At 49.1% G+C, this 19,047-nt stretch overlaps 1 protein-coding gene across 5 annotated transcripts in view; it reads right to left on the bottom strand.

The window, feature by feature from the left end:
• The window catches only part of UGGT1 (UDP-glucose glycoprotein glucosyltransferase 1), an 827,334-nt gene that overhangs the window by 69,204 nt on the left and 739,083 nt on the right, over window positions 1-19,047 (bottom strand). For all 5 annotated transcript variants that reach the window (XM_085634645.1, XM_085634646.1, XM_085634643.1 and 2 more), the window contains one exon: window positions 6,012-6,128. In XM_085634645.1, coding sequence (XP_085490771.1) covers window positions 6,012-6,128 — 117 coding nt within the window. The remainder of the gene's footprint in view (window positions 1-6,011; window positions 6,129-19,047) is intronic.

Genomic DNA, 19,047 nt, shown 5'->3' with positions numbered 1-19,047 from the left:
GGTTCTTGAGACTGCTGGCTGCAGGACACACCAGGATTTTGCTGGAGCAGGTTCGAAGTGCCGACAGGTCGGTAGGGCTGGGGCCAAGTCAGTGGGCGTCCTCTTCTTAGTTCAGCATGGCTTCTATGGTCCTTCTCCTTTTCTGGTTGGTTCTTGTCTGAGGAGGCAAGGTTCAGGTTTGCCCCTAAATACTAGATTTAGGGGTGTTACAGGTAGGGAACAATGGGTCCCCTCCTTGGGGTGAGAAAACCCCCTATTATCCATGATCATGTCGACGATTCAATTTGTTCTGTACCAAAACAGGCAGCTTGCAATGGTAGTGTGTGTGTGTAAAGGTACAGGACCTCTAAGGGTGGCACAATAAGTGCTGCAGCCCTTAGAGGCCTTCCCTGGCCACCGTGCCCTTGGTACCTATGGTACCATTTACAAGGGACTGACATGTAGCCAAAGAGTGGCAATTGGGTTGTGTCTTAATGCAGTTTTAGGGAAAGAACATAGGCCCTGGGTACCTGGTTGGCAGGACCCAGGGCACACTTAGTCAAAGTACATCAACAGTTTGGCAAAAAGTGGGGGCAACCATGCAAAAAGAGGGCACTTTCTTACAGCAAGAACCTGGTAATAGTGCACAATATTTTAGATTGTAATATTTGTAATCTAATAATAGCACATAGATCGATACGTGTGGGAATATGTCACTATTCTGATTTGCTATATGAATGAAAAAAATACAGCCTAAAGCAAGGAAGTCACCGACAGTCACAGGAAAACAAGTATTATTCAATGCTTAGGGTACTGTTCCATCAATACAGAATGGTGCCATTGGAATAGAATAATAGTTATGGTTACTGATAGGTTTTTGAGAATAATTGAAGTTGAGTCTTTAAGATGCAGCATTCTGAATTTAACTTAATGGCAGACCATTTCAAGATGGCTGCCAAGTCACAGAGAGGATGAGTCTTCTATGCTGACAGGCTAACTGGTCCCTTGTCAGTTTCATGGGCAGGTGAGGGTATAATTTGTTTCTTCTGGTGCATGCCAAAATATTGAGTAGATGTACAATAATTAATCAAAGGCCTGGTAACTGCTCTTGAAGAGAATATTCAGACATCGTAATACGGACAGGGGACCTTGGGCTACAGGGAAGAAAACATCTGCACCTCAGACTGATGTAGTGGACAGCAGAGGCAACTGACTGAACCAAGGACTTCATTGCCTAGGTGAAGCAGAGGGTAACTCCAGGCCTGACCTGGGTAAATGGAGGAGCAGTGTTGTCTGGCAATGGCGACTGTCATACCAGAACTCTCACAGATATGCTGGGCAGCACCAAAGGCAGTGATCAAGTGCAGGAGGAGGAGCAGTGAGACAGCCGGGAATCATCAGGTAAGGTCTACCAATGATCATCAAGATCCGAGTCACTAGGGGTAGGTGTAGGTGACAGGGAAGTGTATTAGGGCAATTGGGAGGGCAGCAGAGAGAACTACTTGAAGGAGAGATGGTGAACAAGTGACAAGGTTAGAGGAAGCAGGTCTTGTCTACTAAGTGGAGGATGGCAGGGAAGGAGGATGCAAGACTTTTTGCTATGGCACCTCCCTAGTTCAGGCATTTGTAACATACCCGTCAGATCTAAGCCATTTGTGATGGAGTTGAAGAACTTAGAAAGGAAGGAGCTGTCAGCTGAAGGATCCACATCCCACACCATTTGTGACTGAACAAAAAGAGGAATATTTGCAGAGCACATCATTATTTACTGAATGGATGCAGATGTTATGTTGTTATGGGCATTTATAGCGCGCACGACTACTCCGAGGAGTGTCCCGGCATGTGCCTAGGTGGTAGACTGACAGCATCAGACTAGCTTATCTGAAGAGGAATGCCTTGAGCGTCCTCCTAAAGATACTCCGGGAATGGACATCGCAAAGCTCCACTGGAAGTTGGTTCCAAGCCAAAGTAAAACCAAAGGGGATGATGCAAGCACTCACCCCCAGTCAACTGATCTGGGTTTAATCCATCATCATGCTTTAGCTCACTCCACCACCCCAGTTCAGACATGGCCATATGCAGATCAGTCTGACCCTGTGACTCATGGGAACAGTCCAGCCCTAACTGCCAAGCCACGTCTTCCCTGGACAGGAAACAAGCATCCTGGGACAGGTTTCTGGTTAATCAGCCGTCATCAGCCAGGCCTGCTTGAATCATTCTTGAGCTCACTCCACCACCCCAGTTCAGACATGCCCATTAGATGATGGAATAAACCAGGATCAGTTGACTGGGGGTGAGTGCTTGCAATGTTCAACACTCCGTCCATCATCCCCTTTGGTTTTGCTTTGTTCGCCCTAAGTTGGGAGGGTATGCCCAGACGTGGGTCCCTTGCTCACTTTGCCACTGGATTCAAGGTAGCCTGGCTGATGAGGGTTATGAACCCGAAACCAGTCTCAGGATGCTTGTTTCTGGTCCAGGGAAGACGTGGCTTGGCAGTTCGGGCTGGACTGTTCCCATGAGGGGCAGGGTCAGACTGATTTGTATAAGGCCATGTCTGAACTGGGGTGGCGGAGTGAGCTAAAGAATGATGGAATACACCCAGATCAGTTGACTGGGGGTGAGTGCTTGCAATGTTCAACACTCCATCCATCATCCCCTTTGGTTTTCTAAGCCAAAGGGCCCAGATAGGACAGGGAGCTACCACCAGCCCTGTGTTTGCGGGACCTAGGAACAATTGCCAGGAGTTTGTTAGAAGAGCGAAGCTGCCAGGTTGGGGAATAGAAACCAAATCTGGATTTAAGGTAGGTCAGGCCATGACCATTTACCGCAGAGTTCAACATTACAAGGGCCTTGAACCTCACACTCGCGCCCACTGGTAGCCAGTGCAGATCATGTAGATAAGAGCTGACATTTGCCCGCTTGCGAAGTTTTTTTAATTTATTATTATTGTTTTTTTCAACTGAACAATTAGCACAATACCGTTGTCACATATTATAGATGCAGGAGTCCATCGCATGTCGATACAAACAATATCTTCAGCAGAGAGGCCATTCCCCCATCCTTCCTTCGATTTATATAGATTAAGATTCCCCACCAGTGTTTTATCGTTCTGCTCATGGATCATTATTCGGCGTCCCGAAGGGTCGGTAAAAGTGTCATTATGAAGGTCGCCGGTCCGTGTACAATCGGGAGTTACATCATCGTCCCTTGCGTGTTCTGGGTATTGGGCGATTGTGTGTCATTGCCCCTGTTGAGTCAAAAGTATCTCCTCCATGAACCCCAGATTTTATTAAACATTTTGGGGCATCCTCTACTACGATAGGTGGTTTGTTCAGCAGTCATGTATGTGTCCAGCCCCCTCGTCCATTCCTGAATGGTCAGCTTGTCGGCAACCCCCCACTTCCTGGCTAAATCCCTCTTGGAGACCACCAGTCCCAAGGAAGTGAAAAGTAGCTGTGGTCTGGTAATGTCTACCTCACTTGATATCCCAAGTATCGCGAACTTGGGGTCCATCGGCATTGTCACCACCAGGGCCGTGTCCAGTACTTCGAATACCTGTGTCCAATACAACTGTACCTCGGGACATGACCATATCGTATGGAAGAAGTCGCCCTCGGCCATTATAAAACTCAAGCAGAATGGAGATTCTGCCCTACCTATCCTGTGCAACCTATCTCGGTCATAGTAAATACAATGCAGTATCTTGAGTTGGATGAAGCAAAGTCTCGCTTTTATGGCAACATCTCTGGGGTGCATCAGCGCTGCCTCCCAATCTATGTCCTCCATGGGCTCGGCTGCGCCCGGAGCCCCACCAAGCCATCAGGGATATTGTTATTAAAAGTCTTGTATGTGAAGGAGATCACGGTGTATGTCAACTCTTCGTGTAAGAGTCTGCCTTCCAGGGGTGCATACTCCGGGGGTTGTTCGCTGGGGAGCTTCTCTGCCCGCCAGGCATTGCGCAATTGCGCATATTTAAGGAATTGAGAGTTGTGCATGTCTTAATCTAGTTTGAATTTTGCCCATGTTTTGAGTTTCCCATGTTCGAGGATGTCCCCCACTGTGGAGATCCCTAGGATATCCCAGGTCTCAAACCCGTTAAGCCTGTGTAGCTCTCGAAACCGGGCTCCCTCCCAGAACAGTGTACTTTTCGTGATCTTTCCAGTCCATCCCATGGTCTTGGTCGCCCTCGCTGACAGAGTCACCCCGGTCTCGCTGACAATAGTCGGGATGCACCCTTCCCCCCATAAAGATAGTGTAAGTATGTGTGTGGCAACATTTCCTCCCACTCCAGGTGATAAGTGAGATGATCCCTAGGTTTGTGAATCCATTCATTTATAGGTATCAGATAGGATGCCCAGTAGTATGCCTCTATGTCAGGAAGCGCTATTCCCCCCATTATATGGATTACGCTGCAGCATCCTAAGCAATATTCTCGGGTGACCCCTTGCCACAGTGGTATTCGTATTTTACTTGCTATTTCCGCAGAGATAGACTAGGGTAGGGGGTGATACGAGTTTTGCAGGGCGTACAGGAGTTTGGGAAGGGTGATTATTTTGAATATTGCTGCCCGACCGAGTAGCGAAAGGGGGAGATCCCTTCACCTCTCCACATCTAACTTGAAGTTGTTCAGGACTGTACCAAGGTTTTCCTTCCTACATGTCTCTGAATGTGGAGTAACGAATATGCTGAGGTATTTAAAGCCCCTTTTTACTAGTCGTAACCAGCTTGGGAAGGTTGAGCAACAGTCTAGCCGCGGCATTGTGGAACACCTGCAGTTTCTTAAGCAGGTGGGCGGGCAGACCGTCAAAGAGCGTTGGCATAGTCTATGTAGGAGGTGGTCAGCGCTTGGATAGCCATTTTCCTAGCTTAGATGGGGAGCAGCGGAAGAAGCTTTTTGAGAGATTTCAATGCCGAAACAGAAGCCGGATAACCTTTTGATCTGCAGACCAAATCAAAGATGTGCGGTTAAAACTAAAAGGATCTAGGTGTACTCACAGTTAAGTAGCTTGAATTCGGTTTCAGATTAATAGATTTAGTCGCGGTTAACTTTAATGGTTTAGGGTAGAGCTATCATTGGAGTCTTTTTCCCACGTTTAAAGTTAGAGTTGGTCTTCGACCCCAAATCCCAGTCTTCTTCACAGGTCGTGCCTGTGGCTTCACTGAATACCGCTGAGCAGAGTAGACCTATTTTGAGATAATGACCACTAAGGCTGGCCAACTGTGGATAACTTTATTGCGCAAACAACCTACATCTAGCACACAAGCACCCTGCTATAACCTTGGACCACTTGTGTCCAATACTGGTCTTTCACGTCAAATGCCTGTGCACAGTGGACATTTGAATACCAGTCCCACAGCAAACCCATTAAAATGGACAAATTATTGCGCAAATTTGTCCTTGGCACCATAGCTTTTTTAATGGATCAGTGTAATCCAACTCTGAAAAGGAATAAGTACACTGTAGAACTCAAAGCTTTCCGAAGTATTCCCCGCCCCTGTACAACAACAATGGTCAAGGTCTCATAACACAACAATTTAGCAGCTGGTGTGTGAATGCTACAAAAGAGTTTGGGGGTCATTTCTCAGTCCTCGGTTCTCAGCAAGCAACCTATAATTTCTGAGTATATCTTAATTTCAAGTGCCCCATTTTACCTCCCTGGAAATTAATACTTCTTCCTTTTACAAGAAATAGCTCTGTCTGAACAATCAGTTTATATTATTTTGTTATGCTGTATTGGAGGTTGTAACTTCTCTCTATCGCTTAGGGTAATCAATAAAACCTCCAACTAGCTGCATCTTGAGGTCAGGTGCCCAAAGAAGTCATATTGTTACCCTTTATTACGCAGAACAGATACTGTGTTGTAACTACAAACAGTCTCAGAACCAAAAGAAAATACCTCATAGGGAGTGGAGTATTAATTATCAGATACAGGACAGACCTTTGGAAACAAGTGCCCCATTTGAATCATCTTGGCTGCAGAAGTGGAATTAAATTATGCCCATAATGCTGACAGAATATTTTTATTTCCTACCAGATCTATAGTTTTCGCCTTCTTCTTGGATTCCTCATCACACCAGGTCTCACACCATAGCCATTCCTGAGGGAGAGATTTTATGGGCACCTGATGGATCATGTTGTTGGGTAAATCCTGAATGCAAATGAGAAAAGAAAAAACGGATTGGTAAATTAGCTAGTGAATAGCATGCATGAAAACAATCCTAGAACGCATCAAAACACCCTTTTAAATTTCTAACATAAGCTGGATCAAAAGCCCACAAAATCATCAGAGGAGACCATGAACGTGCAAAGAATAAAGTCACAGGATATTGGAATAAATGGTCTTCGAGGACTTCTGGACTATGTATGGAAGATATAGTCCCTCTAGAAATACTGGGAACCCAAAGCCTGCTGAGCAAGGTCAAAGGCCATCTACAGATGGTCTAGGTGACAGGAACTTCGCACAGAGCACATCCGCAGGCTATGCCCAGAATCCACAGAGCACAGCAGAAGGTAACATATAAAGAACAAGGCTTCTGTCCAGCCCTTCCTGAGTGCCTTAAGTTCTGGGCAACTTCCATGAGGTGGACCTATTTTGAGAACTGTTTTTCCCTCCCTAAGTTTTCATTCAGGGACATTTGAGGGACCACCTTACGGTGGATGTAAGATTTGCAGGTTGTACGCAGATCTCTGCAGCAATCCTACTGCCACACACTATTGACAACAGGGGACTTGAATAGAGGGCTGATCAGGCAACCTGAGAAAGGCTGAAAGAGCAGAAAGGTAGCCCTTGATAATGTCCAGAGCATAGCCCTGCTGGGCCAAAGAGAGAAGGAACAAAAGGACCTCAGAAAGAGTGGCAGAAAGGGGATCTACAGCTTTCGCTGTGCACCATGCCACAAACTTGTTCCACCGACAGGCGTACACAGATTTAGTTCAAGGACGCCTGGCTGCCAGAATCACATTACAGACCTCAGGAGGCAAGTCAAATGGAATCAACTGTCGCCGCTTAATCTCCACGCAAGGAGGTGGAGGCTGGACAGGTTCGGGTGGAGGACCGTCCCCTGTTGCTGCGACAGAAGATCCTCCCGAAGAGGCAGTCGGAGCGGGGGATCCACGCTCATACTGAGTAGCTCGGAATACCAAACTCTTCGAGCCCAGTCCGGTGCCACAAGAATGACCTGGGGCCCGGTCGCGCCTGATCTTCAGCACTCTGGGTAGAAGTGGTATAGGCGAAAAGGTGTAAAATAGACCACAGCTCCACACGCGACAAAAAGTGTCGCCGAGCGAGTGCCGCCTTGGAAACTCCAACGCGCAGAACTGCTGACATTGCGCGTTATCTTCGGTGGAGAATAGATCTAACAAAGGTTCTCCCCACTGCCGAAAGAGACCTTATGCCACGTCCGAGTGAAGATGCCATTCATGATCCATTAGGCACCGGCGGCTGAGTTAGTCTGCCATGGCGTTCAAAGAACCTGCCAGGTGTTGAACCGTCAAGGAGATGCCTTGACGTTCCAGCTATGTCCAGAGGCGCAGAGCCTCCTGACATAAGGTCCACGACCCCACCCCGCCTTGTTTGTTGAAATACCACATGGCAGTGGTGTTGTCTGTGAACACCTGCACTACCCACCCCTTGACAGAGGGAAGGAATGCTTTCAGTGCAAGTAGTATCGCCCTGATCTCCAAAAGATTGATATGGAGCTTGGACTCCACCGGAGACCAGAGGCCTCTGATCTCCGCCTCTCCCATGTGGCCGCCCCATCCCAGGAGGGACGCAGCCATCACCAGTGTGTGCTCCGGTTGGGGAAGGGAGAGGGATCTGCCACTGACCCAATGCTGGTCTGCGAGCCACCACTGCAAGTCTCGTGCAGTGCCCTCCGAAATCTGGACGTAGTCGGACAGGTTCCCCTGATGCTGTGCCCACTGGAACTTCAGGTCCCACTGCAGAGCCCGCATAAGCCAACTGGCATGGTTGGTTAGCAGGATGAAGGAAGCCATGAGTCCCAGTAGTCGGAGGGCCATCTTGACCGAAACCCGGGATAGAGGCTGAAAGATCGGAATCATCGCCTGAATATCCCGGACTCGCTGCTTGGGAGGATAAAACCGAAACTGTGCAGAGTCCAGAACTGCTCCGATGAAGAGGAGCTTCTCAGAGGGAATCATGTGCGACTTTGGCACGTTGATGGAGAAACCCAGAAAATGCAGAAGGTCGGCAGTAGGCTGGAGGTGGGAGACGACATCCTGGTTCGAGCCCGCCTTCAACGACCAGTCGTCGAGCTAGGGGAAGACTGGAACCCCTGATCTGCGCAGATGAGCTGCGACCACCGCCATCACTTTCATGAACACCCATGGGGTGCTGGTAAGGCCAAAAGGGAGCATGGTGAACTGAAAGTGCTCGTGGCCTACCGTGAACCGCAGGTAACGCCGGTGGGCCGGCAGAACGTGGAAATGAAAATAAGCGTCCTGCAAGTCCAACGCTACCATCCAGTCTTGCAGGTCTAGGGTAGACAAGACCTGAGCAAGAGTGAGCATCTTGAACTTCTCCTTCCGGAGGAAGCAATTGACGTTCCGAAGGTCTAAGATAGGACGCAGACCCCAGTCCTTCTTGGGGACCAGAAAGTAGTGGGAACAACAACCATGACCTACTTCTGGCCTAGGAACGCGCTCGATGGCCCCCTTGGCCAAGAGGGCCATGACATCCTGCTGAAGCGCAAGATGGTCCCCCGACATGCAGTGGTACGGAGGTGGCATGGCTGGAGGGGAAGCTCCGAAGGGGAGGGAGTAGCCCCTTCGGACAATTTGCAGCACCCACATGTCCGATGTGATGTTGCGCCAGTGGGGGAGATGATGGCGAATTCTGCCGCCCACTGGCGTTTGATGGGCCTGAAAGGTCGGACTAGGACGGCTTTGCAGTGGATGCTGCGGGGGTGGAGGTGGACTGACCTGCCTGCTGGGCCCTTGAACCGCCTCGACTGTTCCCACGTCCGCAGCCGCGCTGAGGATGTTGCTGCACAGGCCTGTGGCTTTAGAATGAACGTATTGGGGCACCCCTTCTGTGGCACGAAAGGAACGAAAAGCGGAAGGTGGAGGAGGGTGAGTGGCCGAGAGGCCCAAGGACTTGGCCATAGCCCGAGAGTCCTAAAAGCGCTTCAACACACTATCCGCTTTATTGCCAAAAAGGCGAATGCCATCAAAGGGCATGTCCATCAAAGTGTTCTGGACATTCTCTGAGAAGCCAGTTGTCCTCAGCCAGGCTAGGTGCCGAAGCGCCACCGTCGTGGAAATCGCCCTGCCCAGCGAGTCGGCGGTATCAAGCCGACAACGAATAGTGAACTTTGCTGTGTCTCTCCCAACTGCTATAGCTTGGGAGAGTACTGTCCGTGCCTCCTCCGGACAGTTGGGCAGCACCTGTGCAAATGTATCCCACACGGAGTGAGAATAACAGCCCAAGAGGCATGCAGTGTTCACCGACCGCAGCCCTAAGCTGCCAGATGGAAACAGCTTCTTGCTAAGCTGCTCCAGCTTTTTGGATTCCCTATCCGGAGGTGCGTAAGGGAACATGCTCTGGGAAGCAGAGGCTTGGACAACCAAGCTCTCGGGAGTGGGGTATTGGGAGAGAAAGAGGGAGACACCCGGAGTCGGGCGATGGCATCGGGCCACGTTCATGTCCACAGGAGCCTCTGTGTTGGGCCTGGACCAAGTGCCCAAAAGAACGTCAGAAAGTGTGTCATTAAAAGGCAGCAAGGGTTCCGAAGAGGTTGCCGCCGGCTGAAGCACTTCTGTTAAGAGGTTAGTCCTGATGGCTACTGTAGTGAGTTCGAGGTGGAGGGCCTCGGTTGCCCTACGCAACACCACTGTGTAACTGGCTCCCTCCTCCGTAGCCACGGTAGGAGGAGACAGCATGCTAAGGTCAGGGGAGGTGTCAAGACCACTGGCATCCCACAAATCCTCTGCCCAGTCCAGATCATAATCACACTGTTGTGTGAGAGGGTCCTCAGACCCCTCCCAGTCCTCCCCTTCCTCCTCAGTCTGTGAAACAGGCTGAAAATAAGGAGGACGAACATAGGTGTTAAAAAGGCCCCATCGGCGTCGGAATCGGCGTCGGAATCCGGCGTCGTGTCCGGTTCAGGGTTGAAACTGGGGTCGACGTCAGTGGTGGCATCGGACGACGTTGGAGGTGGTGTCGGAGGAGGGGTCGACACTGGTGGAGGTGTTATTAGGTCAACCAGTGTCACCCGGGATCTGAGCTCGGATCCAGGGGGACCTGCGGCGCCGGAGCTGCCGGTGATGGGAGGGGGCAGGACCCCCAGTCGGCCCGCAGGGCCCGTAGGCACACCGGTGGGGCTAGACGGCCCAAAGAGTCGGGCCATGGCAGCAAGAAACTATTGCACCTGAGCAGGCGTCGTCGACGGACCCGGAAAGGCCGGCGGCAACGTCGCAGGTTCCGCCGGAGCCGCTGGGGTGGCACCATCCGCACCCTTAGCCGCGACAGGAAGTCGAGGAGCGACGATGCTTCTTAGACTTCTTTTTGGAATGCTTCGAGTTACCCGACCCCAAGCGCGAAGACTTAGATCCAGAGGAACGATGGCGACATCTCTGCGACCTGTCCCTCGACCTCTCACGGGACAAGACCTTGAGCGGCGTGGAGCAGACTGCCGGACTTCCAGCCACTTTCGGGACCGCTCCCACAAAGTCTTCGGCGCCATGGACTGGCAGTCAGGGCACGACTTGGAGTCGTGGTCGCGCCCCAGGCAGTAGAGACACACGCGGTGTGGGTCTGTCACCGACATCATGCGGTGACAGTCTCCACAGTTCTTAAAGCCAGGCATCCCTACGACAACAGGAGTTGATCGACATGAAAAAAGTGAGACAAAAGGCCTCAAAAAACTCAGTCAAAAAGTGACTGGGGAGTACTTCCCAGATCTGCGCTTGCTGGCGCAGAAAAAGAAAGAACCGACATCAGCGCGTGTGGGCGGCGTCTAAGTAGTACCCGCGACTTCATCTCAGTGACCACAACACCAACGATGGACGAGGAGCCACACAACGCCACCTACGGATGAGCAGGGGTACTGCTGATGAAAACTTTCCGGATCCAGTCTGACACCTGGGGGTAATTCTAAGGTAAGGAATCTATCACTATGTGTTTCTTTCAGATACAGTATTTAGGGGGTATCCCTGAACCTAGCAGTGAGTTCTTGGCGTATTAAGAAGATTGGAATCACAAAGACATTGCAGCAGTGAAAACTCCAGGCCCAACAGATTGGCCCCAGCCCTCTTGACCTGCCTGTGGCTCCGAAGAAAACAACGGCTCAAAAAAGGATCAGCGAGCTCCTGATTTGGCGAGGACTGATACACCACTTCACTAAAGACATAAGACTCCCAAGGACAGCTGTATTTTCCATAGAAGATCCATCCCCTGCGGGACCAAAAAAACCTGCTCCAGGACTTACCTCTGCAAATGTCACCCACGCCCTGTGTTCCGAGGGTCCATCCGTCCTGAAGTGGTCCCCCAGCGGTTCTGACCTCCAAACCATTGAGGGATGTTACCTCCAAGGTTCTGTGTCCACACCTGCAGACTCTTCAAGATGACCCCCCCCCTCCACCAAGACCAGACAGGTAAGCAGATTCCAGACGTCAAAAGGCACCCCTGCAGACTCCGACCCTGCGTCCTGGTGACCCGTTCCCAAACAGTCCAGACGTCAAGGGACATCTCTACTTACCTGCCCAGCTACTGGTTCGTACCAGAAGACTTCCTGGACCGAGCCTGCAGCCGAAATCCAAAACCGGAAACCTCCATAGGATTGCATTGCGCTCCCAAAACCGTCTAAGCACCCTGCCGCCACTGTGCCGCTGGTGGTGTAGACTTGGTGCTAACTTGGGACCCTCTTTGCCCACACCTTGCTGCCCAAGAATCAATGGCCTGCACGTGAGTAGCCCCCAACCGAGGAGCCACAAGCCTCACTCGCTAACATTGGCACCTTGCACTCTGCACCTGTCCACCCTAGTGAGGCTGGTGGTACACCTTGAGTTCCAACGTGAACCTTGGGGAACCTTGGTTCTACCCGCCGACAACTCAGCTATCAAAACCGTTTACATACCTGCAAACCTAGCACTGCGTTTTTCTCCATAGGATTGCATGGTGGATTTTCTCGGAAAAATAGTGTTGAACTGTCTTGTACAGCAATAAAAGTAACTTGGTGTCTTCACAGGAGTTAACCTGCTTACTGCTGTACTGTAATGCTTAAACTGTGTTGAGTTTTTCATGCCAAACTAGAAAAGTAACTACAAAGTAACTAATAAGTAATCAAAAGTAATTTCAAGTATTCTCAAGTGCTTACAACCTATTTTTCCAACTGCAAAGAGACTTTGATGCTTCTACAAATCCAGTACACACAGTGTACTACTAAATATAATTGTATTTGAAAGTATTACTTACCTGCTATTAAGTAAATCTTGGTTCTAGAAATAAAAACAACAAAGTAAGAACTTTTTATACCAACAATTGGTCTGGGTTCAGTCTTGAGTGTGTGACATCATTTCTTGACGATTGTATACAACAAATGCTTAACACTACCTTCTGATAAGCTTGCCTGTTTAACTACACTACCACAAAAGAGAGTAAAGTATTATCTACTTTAGCCTCTGCTATACCTCCGGGAACCCACTTGACTGTGCACACTAAACCTTACTTTGGTATAGTATATACAGAGCCAGTTTCCTACAAGTATCCACCAGAAAGATTGTTACCGAAGGTAAGTAACTTGTTCTCCTGATGGATACTTTTAAGCACAGATTCCTCACCTTTACAATAGAGACCAAATTAGTACCTTCTAAGGTGACGGTCTGTGAACTGGCTCAGACCAAAATGTTCTGCAAGACTGAGTGGGCGAAATGCCCTTACTGACGAACGTGACTGTGGAGGTGGTAGTGTTGGAAACTTGAGTACTGACCCCACATGGATGCCTGACAGAAATCTAGGAAGGCCATTCACATGCTACCACAGTGGTAACAGCTTTGGCTCTGATGAGATTAACCCAGAAGCCTTCTTAGGGCTGCTATTTTGCTAATGCATAGCATACCTTTATTCAAACAACAATCCATCAGGAAATGGTCCATTTTTGCACTGCTTTATGCTTTTGTTCAGGAAAACCATAAAAAGAGCTGATCAATCATTCGGTGTTTCTTGGTACGATGGATATGGAAACTTAAGGCAATTTAAGATCCAAACAATAGAGTCTCCCTTCCTCCTACGAAGAATGAGGAGGAGCAAAAAATGCCAGAAGGGTGATGGCCTGGCTGAAATGAAAGGAAGAAATCACTTTCAGAAGAAAGGAAGCTCGGATTCTCAAAACCAGTTTAACTGGTAAGAAGGTAATGTAATGTGGATTTACACAGAGAGCCAAAAGTTCGCTCACATGGCTAGCTCATTTTATAGCTATGAGAAAGACCGGCTCAAGGATTGCAGTCTCAAGAAAACACTGTACAAAAGCTCAAACAGGGTGCACATCAAGAATGTGAGAACTAAATTCAAGCCACACTGGATTATTACAAAGGACTTCAGTTGAAACAACTGTTGTAAACCTTTCAAAAACCGCAACACAACTAGTGATATACATAAAGGCTAAACTGGCATTTACAGGAAGGCCAAAAGAGCAGACATAGCCCTCAACAGTGTATAAAAACAAGTCTTGCTATGCTAGGGACAGAATAACAGAACTTCGACTCAATTTGTTGGATGCAGCATCAATCCACAAATTTTTCTCAACATCTGGCATACACTTATCTTATGGAGGGATACCTCACTGCCAAGATGACATCAATGAGATCAGAAGGCAGTTCAAAGACGGTCAAATGCCACTGCTCAATACACAAGCATGGAGATACATAGTGAGTAGGCCCGGGTGCAACACTGTCCTGCTCCTATAGTGGCAGCTTGATCAGAGGACCAAAGCTCGTGCCCAGGAGCTCAGAATACCACACACTCTCCTGGACCAATCCGGTGTCACTAGAATGGCTTGGACCCAGTCATTCCTGATCTTCAGAACGTGGGGCAAGAGAGGCAGTGGCAGGACGGCATGCAGGAGTCCTGAACCTCACGCAAGATGGAAGGCGTCCCTTAGTGAGAGCTGCTCTGGAAACTCAAGGCCGCAGAAGTGCTAACATTGTGCATTTTCAACAAAGGCAAAAAGATTGAGCCAGAGTTCTCTCCATTGCTGTAAGATGGCCTGTGCCATCTCTAGATGCAACTGCCATCTGTGATATGCTACTGGTCTGCAGCCGAGTTAATTCCCCCTGGCATTTAAAGAGCCAGCCAGGTGGTTTACCACAAGAGAAATCCTTTGGCAGTCCTGACATTTCCAGATGTGCAATGCCATCTGCCATAAGGCCCAGAACCCCAATCTACTTACTGCAGTACCATATAATGTGGTGTTGACAGTGACCACTTCCACAAGCCATCCTTTGGCGGTGGGTAGGAAGGCTTTCAACGGCAAGCAAATTGTGAAAGCTGATGTGGAGTTAATTCTCTGACAGAGGCATCTGATTTCCACCTCTTACAGATGGCCTCCCTAACTCAGCAAGGTTTATCTGTGACCACTGTCAGCTCTGTGTGGGGAAAGGATAGGGGTCTGCCCCTGAACCAATTGCAGTCCAGCTGCCACCACTGCAGATCTTTTGATGTTTTCAGTGGAATCTGGATACAATCTTACAGATATCCCGGATGTTTTGCCCACTGTAATTTTAGGTCTCGCTGCACAGCCCATCAAGTCACCAGCAAGATGCAGAAAGCCAACAATACCAGCAGCTTCAAAGTCATCTGCAATGAGATCCAGGGCAGAGGCTGAAACATGGGGATCATAGCCCAGGCACAAAAACTTACCGTATCCAGGAATTTTCTCATGAAAGGGAGTGTCTGCAAAGGATTTAAGTGTGACTTTGGCTAGTGTACCCCAGCAATGTTAGTGGGTTCACTGCTGTGTGGAGGTGGTTGATAACTGCCTGGGAGGAGTCCACCTCCAACAGCTAGTTGTTGAGGTAGGGGAAGACAGTAACCTCCCACATCTGTAGATGTGCTGTGACCATCACCATCATTTTCCTTAACACCCGAGGGGCATTAGTGGCTAAAAAAGGGAGCACTGAACAGAAAATGCCCCTGTTCCACTGTGAAATGCAGGTAGCGTCTGTGGGCCTGCAGAACGGGGATGTGAAAATAAGCATCTTGCAGTTCCAACGCCACCATCCAGGCGCCAGGGTCCAAGGCAAACAAGACTAGGGCTAGCATGAATATCATGAATTTTTCCTTCTGCAGGAAGGTGCTGAGAGTGTAAATAGCTAAAATAGGACAAAGGCCTCTGTCCTCCTTTAGAACAAGGAAGTAGCAGGAGCAACACTGTTCCTACTTCCGAGGCCGAAACCCTCTATGGTTCCTTTGGCAAAAAGGGCCTGCACTTTCGGTAGTAAGACCGACAGATGATCTGCCATCAGACACCCTACATGCAGTGGAAGGTGCGGAGGGGTAGAAAGCAATGGAAAGGCATAACCCTGGTAGATAATTAAGACCCACTTGTCAGTCATGCTAGCCTGCCACCCTTGGACGAAATATCAGATCCTGCCTCTGAAAAGGTGGATGTGAGCCGGCAAGACAGCTGTTTTGCATTTGTGACTGCAGGAGTGGTGGGGGACTGAGCCCCAAGGTTCTCCTTGCTGTCTTTGAGAGCCACAGCCGCTGCCATGAGAGGGATGAAAAGCCTTTTGTGCTGGAGGAGTCATCTAGTGTTGGCAGATGGGAAAACCTCTACTGTAGCAAATTGAAAGGGCAAAATTGCATTTTGGGCTCAGAAAGCCCCAAGAAACGTGCAGTGAAGCACTCCAAGGCAGAGTTCATTTTGTCACCAAAAATACAAGATCAGTCAAATGGCATGCTCATTATAGATGTTTCGACGTTCCTGGAGAAGTCTGTGGACATGATCAAAGTGTTGAAATGGTTACTTCAAAAATAGAACTGTAGAAACAAAATAGCTCCACCTGGAGCTATTACGACTTTGTGACGGGCACAAATCTAAAGTACGGCCACAAGGTGCGTGGGTCGGGCACGGAGTCACACGGACACCCAAACAGTACCTTGGAAAGAAAGTCAATAGACTATGCACAGCAACGTGGAGGTGAGGCGTCGGTGCTGAGGCGAAGCCAGTTCCTTTTGTGCCATGGGGGAGGCAAGGCAAGGTGCCGAATCTGGGGGTGGCAAGGCAAGGCGCCGAATCCAGGGGAAGCTACGCAGCGTCGGTTCCAGTCAGGCGGTGCAACATCGACGAGTTTGTGAAGTCGCCCTCGTTGGTTATCAGCTCCGTGATGACGTGATGCTACGGCTGGCAACATGGATGTGAGTGCTGGCATCAGGAAGGCATTTAACTGTAGGCGTCAGCTGGCATGGAGCTGCTGTGCAGGCAGGGCGTCGTGCACTTCACAAGAGGTGCCCCCGACCACGTTGCAGGTAGCGGCATCACTGGCAGTATCAGAGTTATTCTTCCTGCTTTACAGCACCAACCACACAATTCTCAGGGCCTAGGAACTAGAACTTGCTCCCTTTTTTGAATGCAGGTCCCACAGAGGAGTCCAGGTGCTGGTCAGTGGGTGCAGGTAAAGTCTTTGTGTCCCTGCAGGCCAATCCAGCAAAGCACACACAGCAAAGAGGCAGTACTCCTCCTTACAGCTCTCCGGCTCTTCTACTTGGTCGATCTTCCTCTAGAGTCCAGAAATAATCTACTTCTATGGGATTTAAGGTCCAATACTTATACCCCATTTTCTCTTTGTGGCAAGGATCTCTGAGCCAAGTCCAAACCAGTTCTGTCCTCTCTGGCCCAGCTTCCCTACAGGAGGTGGAGAAAGGATTGTGTAAAGGAGACAGCCTATTCAGGTGCGAGTTAAACTCTTCCCACTAGTCTAAATGCAGATCAGGTCTATTCTATACTTGAGGCATGCTTCACATTTAAGAAAAGGGAAGGTTAGGGCCTGGCAAATGGGTGCTCTTGCCAGGTCAACATGGCAGTTTACAACTGTGAACATAGACAACCAAAGTGGCAGGTCTGAGGCACATTTACAGGGCTACTCCTCGGGGTGGCACAACCTGTGCTGCAAGCCCACTAGTACCATATGATTTACAGGCCCTGGCAAATTCAATGCATTTTACTAGGGACTTATCAGTAAACCAACTATGCCAATCATAGATAACCAACCATAATCATAATTTACACAAAGAGCATATGCACTTAAACACTGATTAGCAGTGGTAAAGTGCCCAGAGTCCCATAGCCAACAAAAGCAGGTCAGGAAAAATAGGAAGATGAAGCAAAACGTTTGAAGATAACCCTGCAAAAAAAAGGCCAATTACAACAAGGGAGTTGTAGGGAAGGCATCTTGGATGACTCTGCTGGTGAACACCTGTACCTCCAGACTTTCTGGAGTCAGATTCCGTGTTAGGAAGGCAGGATCACCAGGTGTAGGATGACTGTGAAAGGCAATTTGTCTTTTAACAGGGCTTGGCCAAGAAGCCCAGAAATTAGTGTCTCATTAAATGAGAGCAGTGACTCAGTGGCAACCAGGCCAGGTCCTAAGCCTTCTGTCAATACCTGAGCTTTCACTTCCAGGGTTGGCAATTGTAGATCTAACACCTCAGCTACCTTTCACATCACTCCAACGAAAGAGGCACTTTCCTCTGTAGCAGTACCCAAGAGAAACACAAGACCAATATCAGGGGAAGTGTCAAACTCACTGACATCTTGAAGCTTTTCATACCATTTCTCTTCATCACAATGGGGAACATAACCATCCCATCATCATAGTAGAAGTTTTCCGAATAGGTGGAAAAATAATTATGTAGCTTTGTGGCCCTACTGTATGGTAAGGTATCAGAATTTTAGGGGGTGCCAAGAGGCTGCACGCCAGTCGGTGCTGGTTGCAATTTTGGTCAAGGTCGTGGGGGATTCAAATCGGAGTCAGATAGGACAATAGGCTGCATTTCCTCATCCAGCTTTGTCGGTGTCGATGCGAGTAGAACTGGTGCAGGGTATGGCACCAGAACCAAAGCGAGCACCGGAGTCAGTGCTGAACCCCATACAGGTCTAAGGGGCAAAGACAGAGCTGATGGCAGTGCCGCAAGCGGAAATCACACGAGGTACCTATGGATTCCTGGGGCCCCAAGGACTGACACAGGGAGCGGGTAAAGTGTCAATACTGTGCACCGTGGCCTTTCTGAAGGACTTTACTTGCTACATCGTGATTAATGGGCCAGGAAATTCAGGGTGCATTGGCCCTAGAAGGCACAGTGATTTCCTTGTACCCCTCCCCTAGAGTCCGAGAGAGAAAGGAAGGAGCCATTTCCTGCTTGGATTTCATTTTGGTTCTTTTCTTCTAGTTGCCCTAAGACTTCGACTGCGAGATGACCAGCTGTGGGAACGACTTTGAGAACAGGACCTTCCTTTTGAATTTGACCAGCCACAGAACAGAGTCTTCTTGTGTTTGGCTATGCAGAGTCTGGCTTTGTGTTCCTGTATGTCCCTCAAGTGTATTTGGGTGCAGTAGCCACAGGCCTTGGAATCGTGGCCTGACCCCAGGCACCACAACCAGACTTTGAGACGGTCTGTCACAGGCAGCTGTTTGCGACAGTCCCTGCATGGCTTGAAACTTATGGTTTTGCGGGGGGGGGGGGGTTTACATTTCCCTCCTACTACACTGGAGAAAATGTTGAAGGAAACATCTTGTCAAAGACCAGGAAGAAGCTCCGAATCAGCGCCTGTAGGTATGGAAAGAAAAGAGCAGACATAAGCGCGCAAGTGTGGCGATAATATGCAGCTCACTCATCACTTCCAAAGCGGAATGTCAGCATGGAGCCATGCTATGCCGACTAGCAGCATGCAGAAGAGCTGCTCTGAAAATTTCTGGATCAAGTCTGTTGCCTGGGATTATTCACAAGATGAGGAATCTGCAGTTAGAAGTATCCACTAGAAAGACCGTTACCATAACTTGTTCTCCTAATGGATACTTCTAACTGCAGATTCCTCACCTTAGAATAAATA

The sequence above is a fragment of the Triturus cristatus genome, chromosome 11 (assembly GCF_964204655.1).
Source record: "Triturus cristatus chromosome 11, aTriCri1.1, whole genome shotgun sequence".
NCBI lineage: Eukaryota > Metazoa > Chordata > Amphibia > Caudata > Salamandridae > Triturus > Triturus cristatus.
This window is presented reverse-complemented; position numbering and strand designations above follow the sequence as displayed.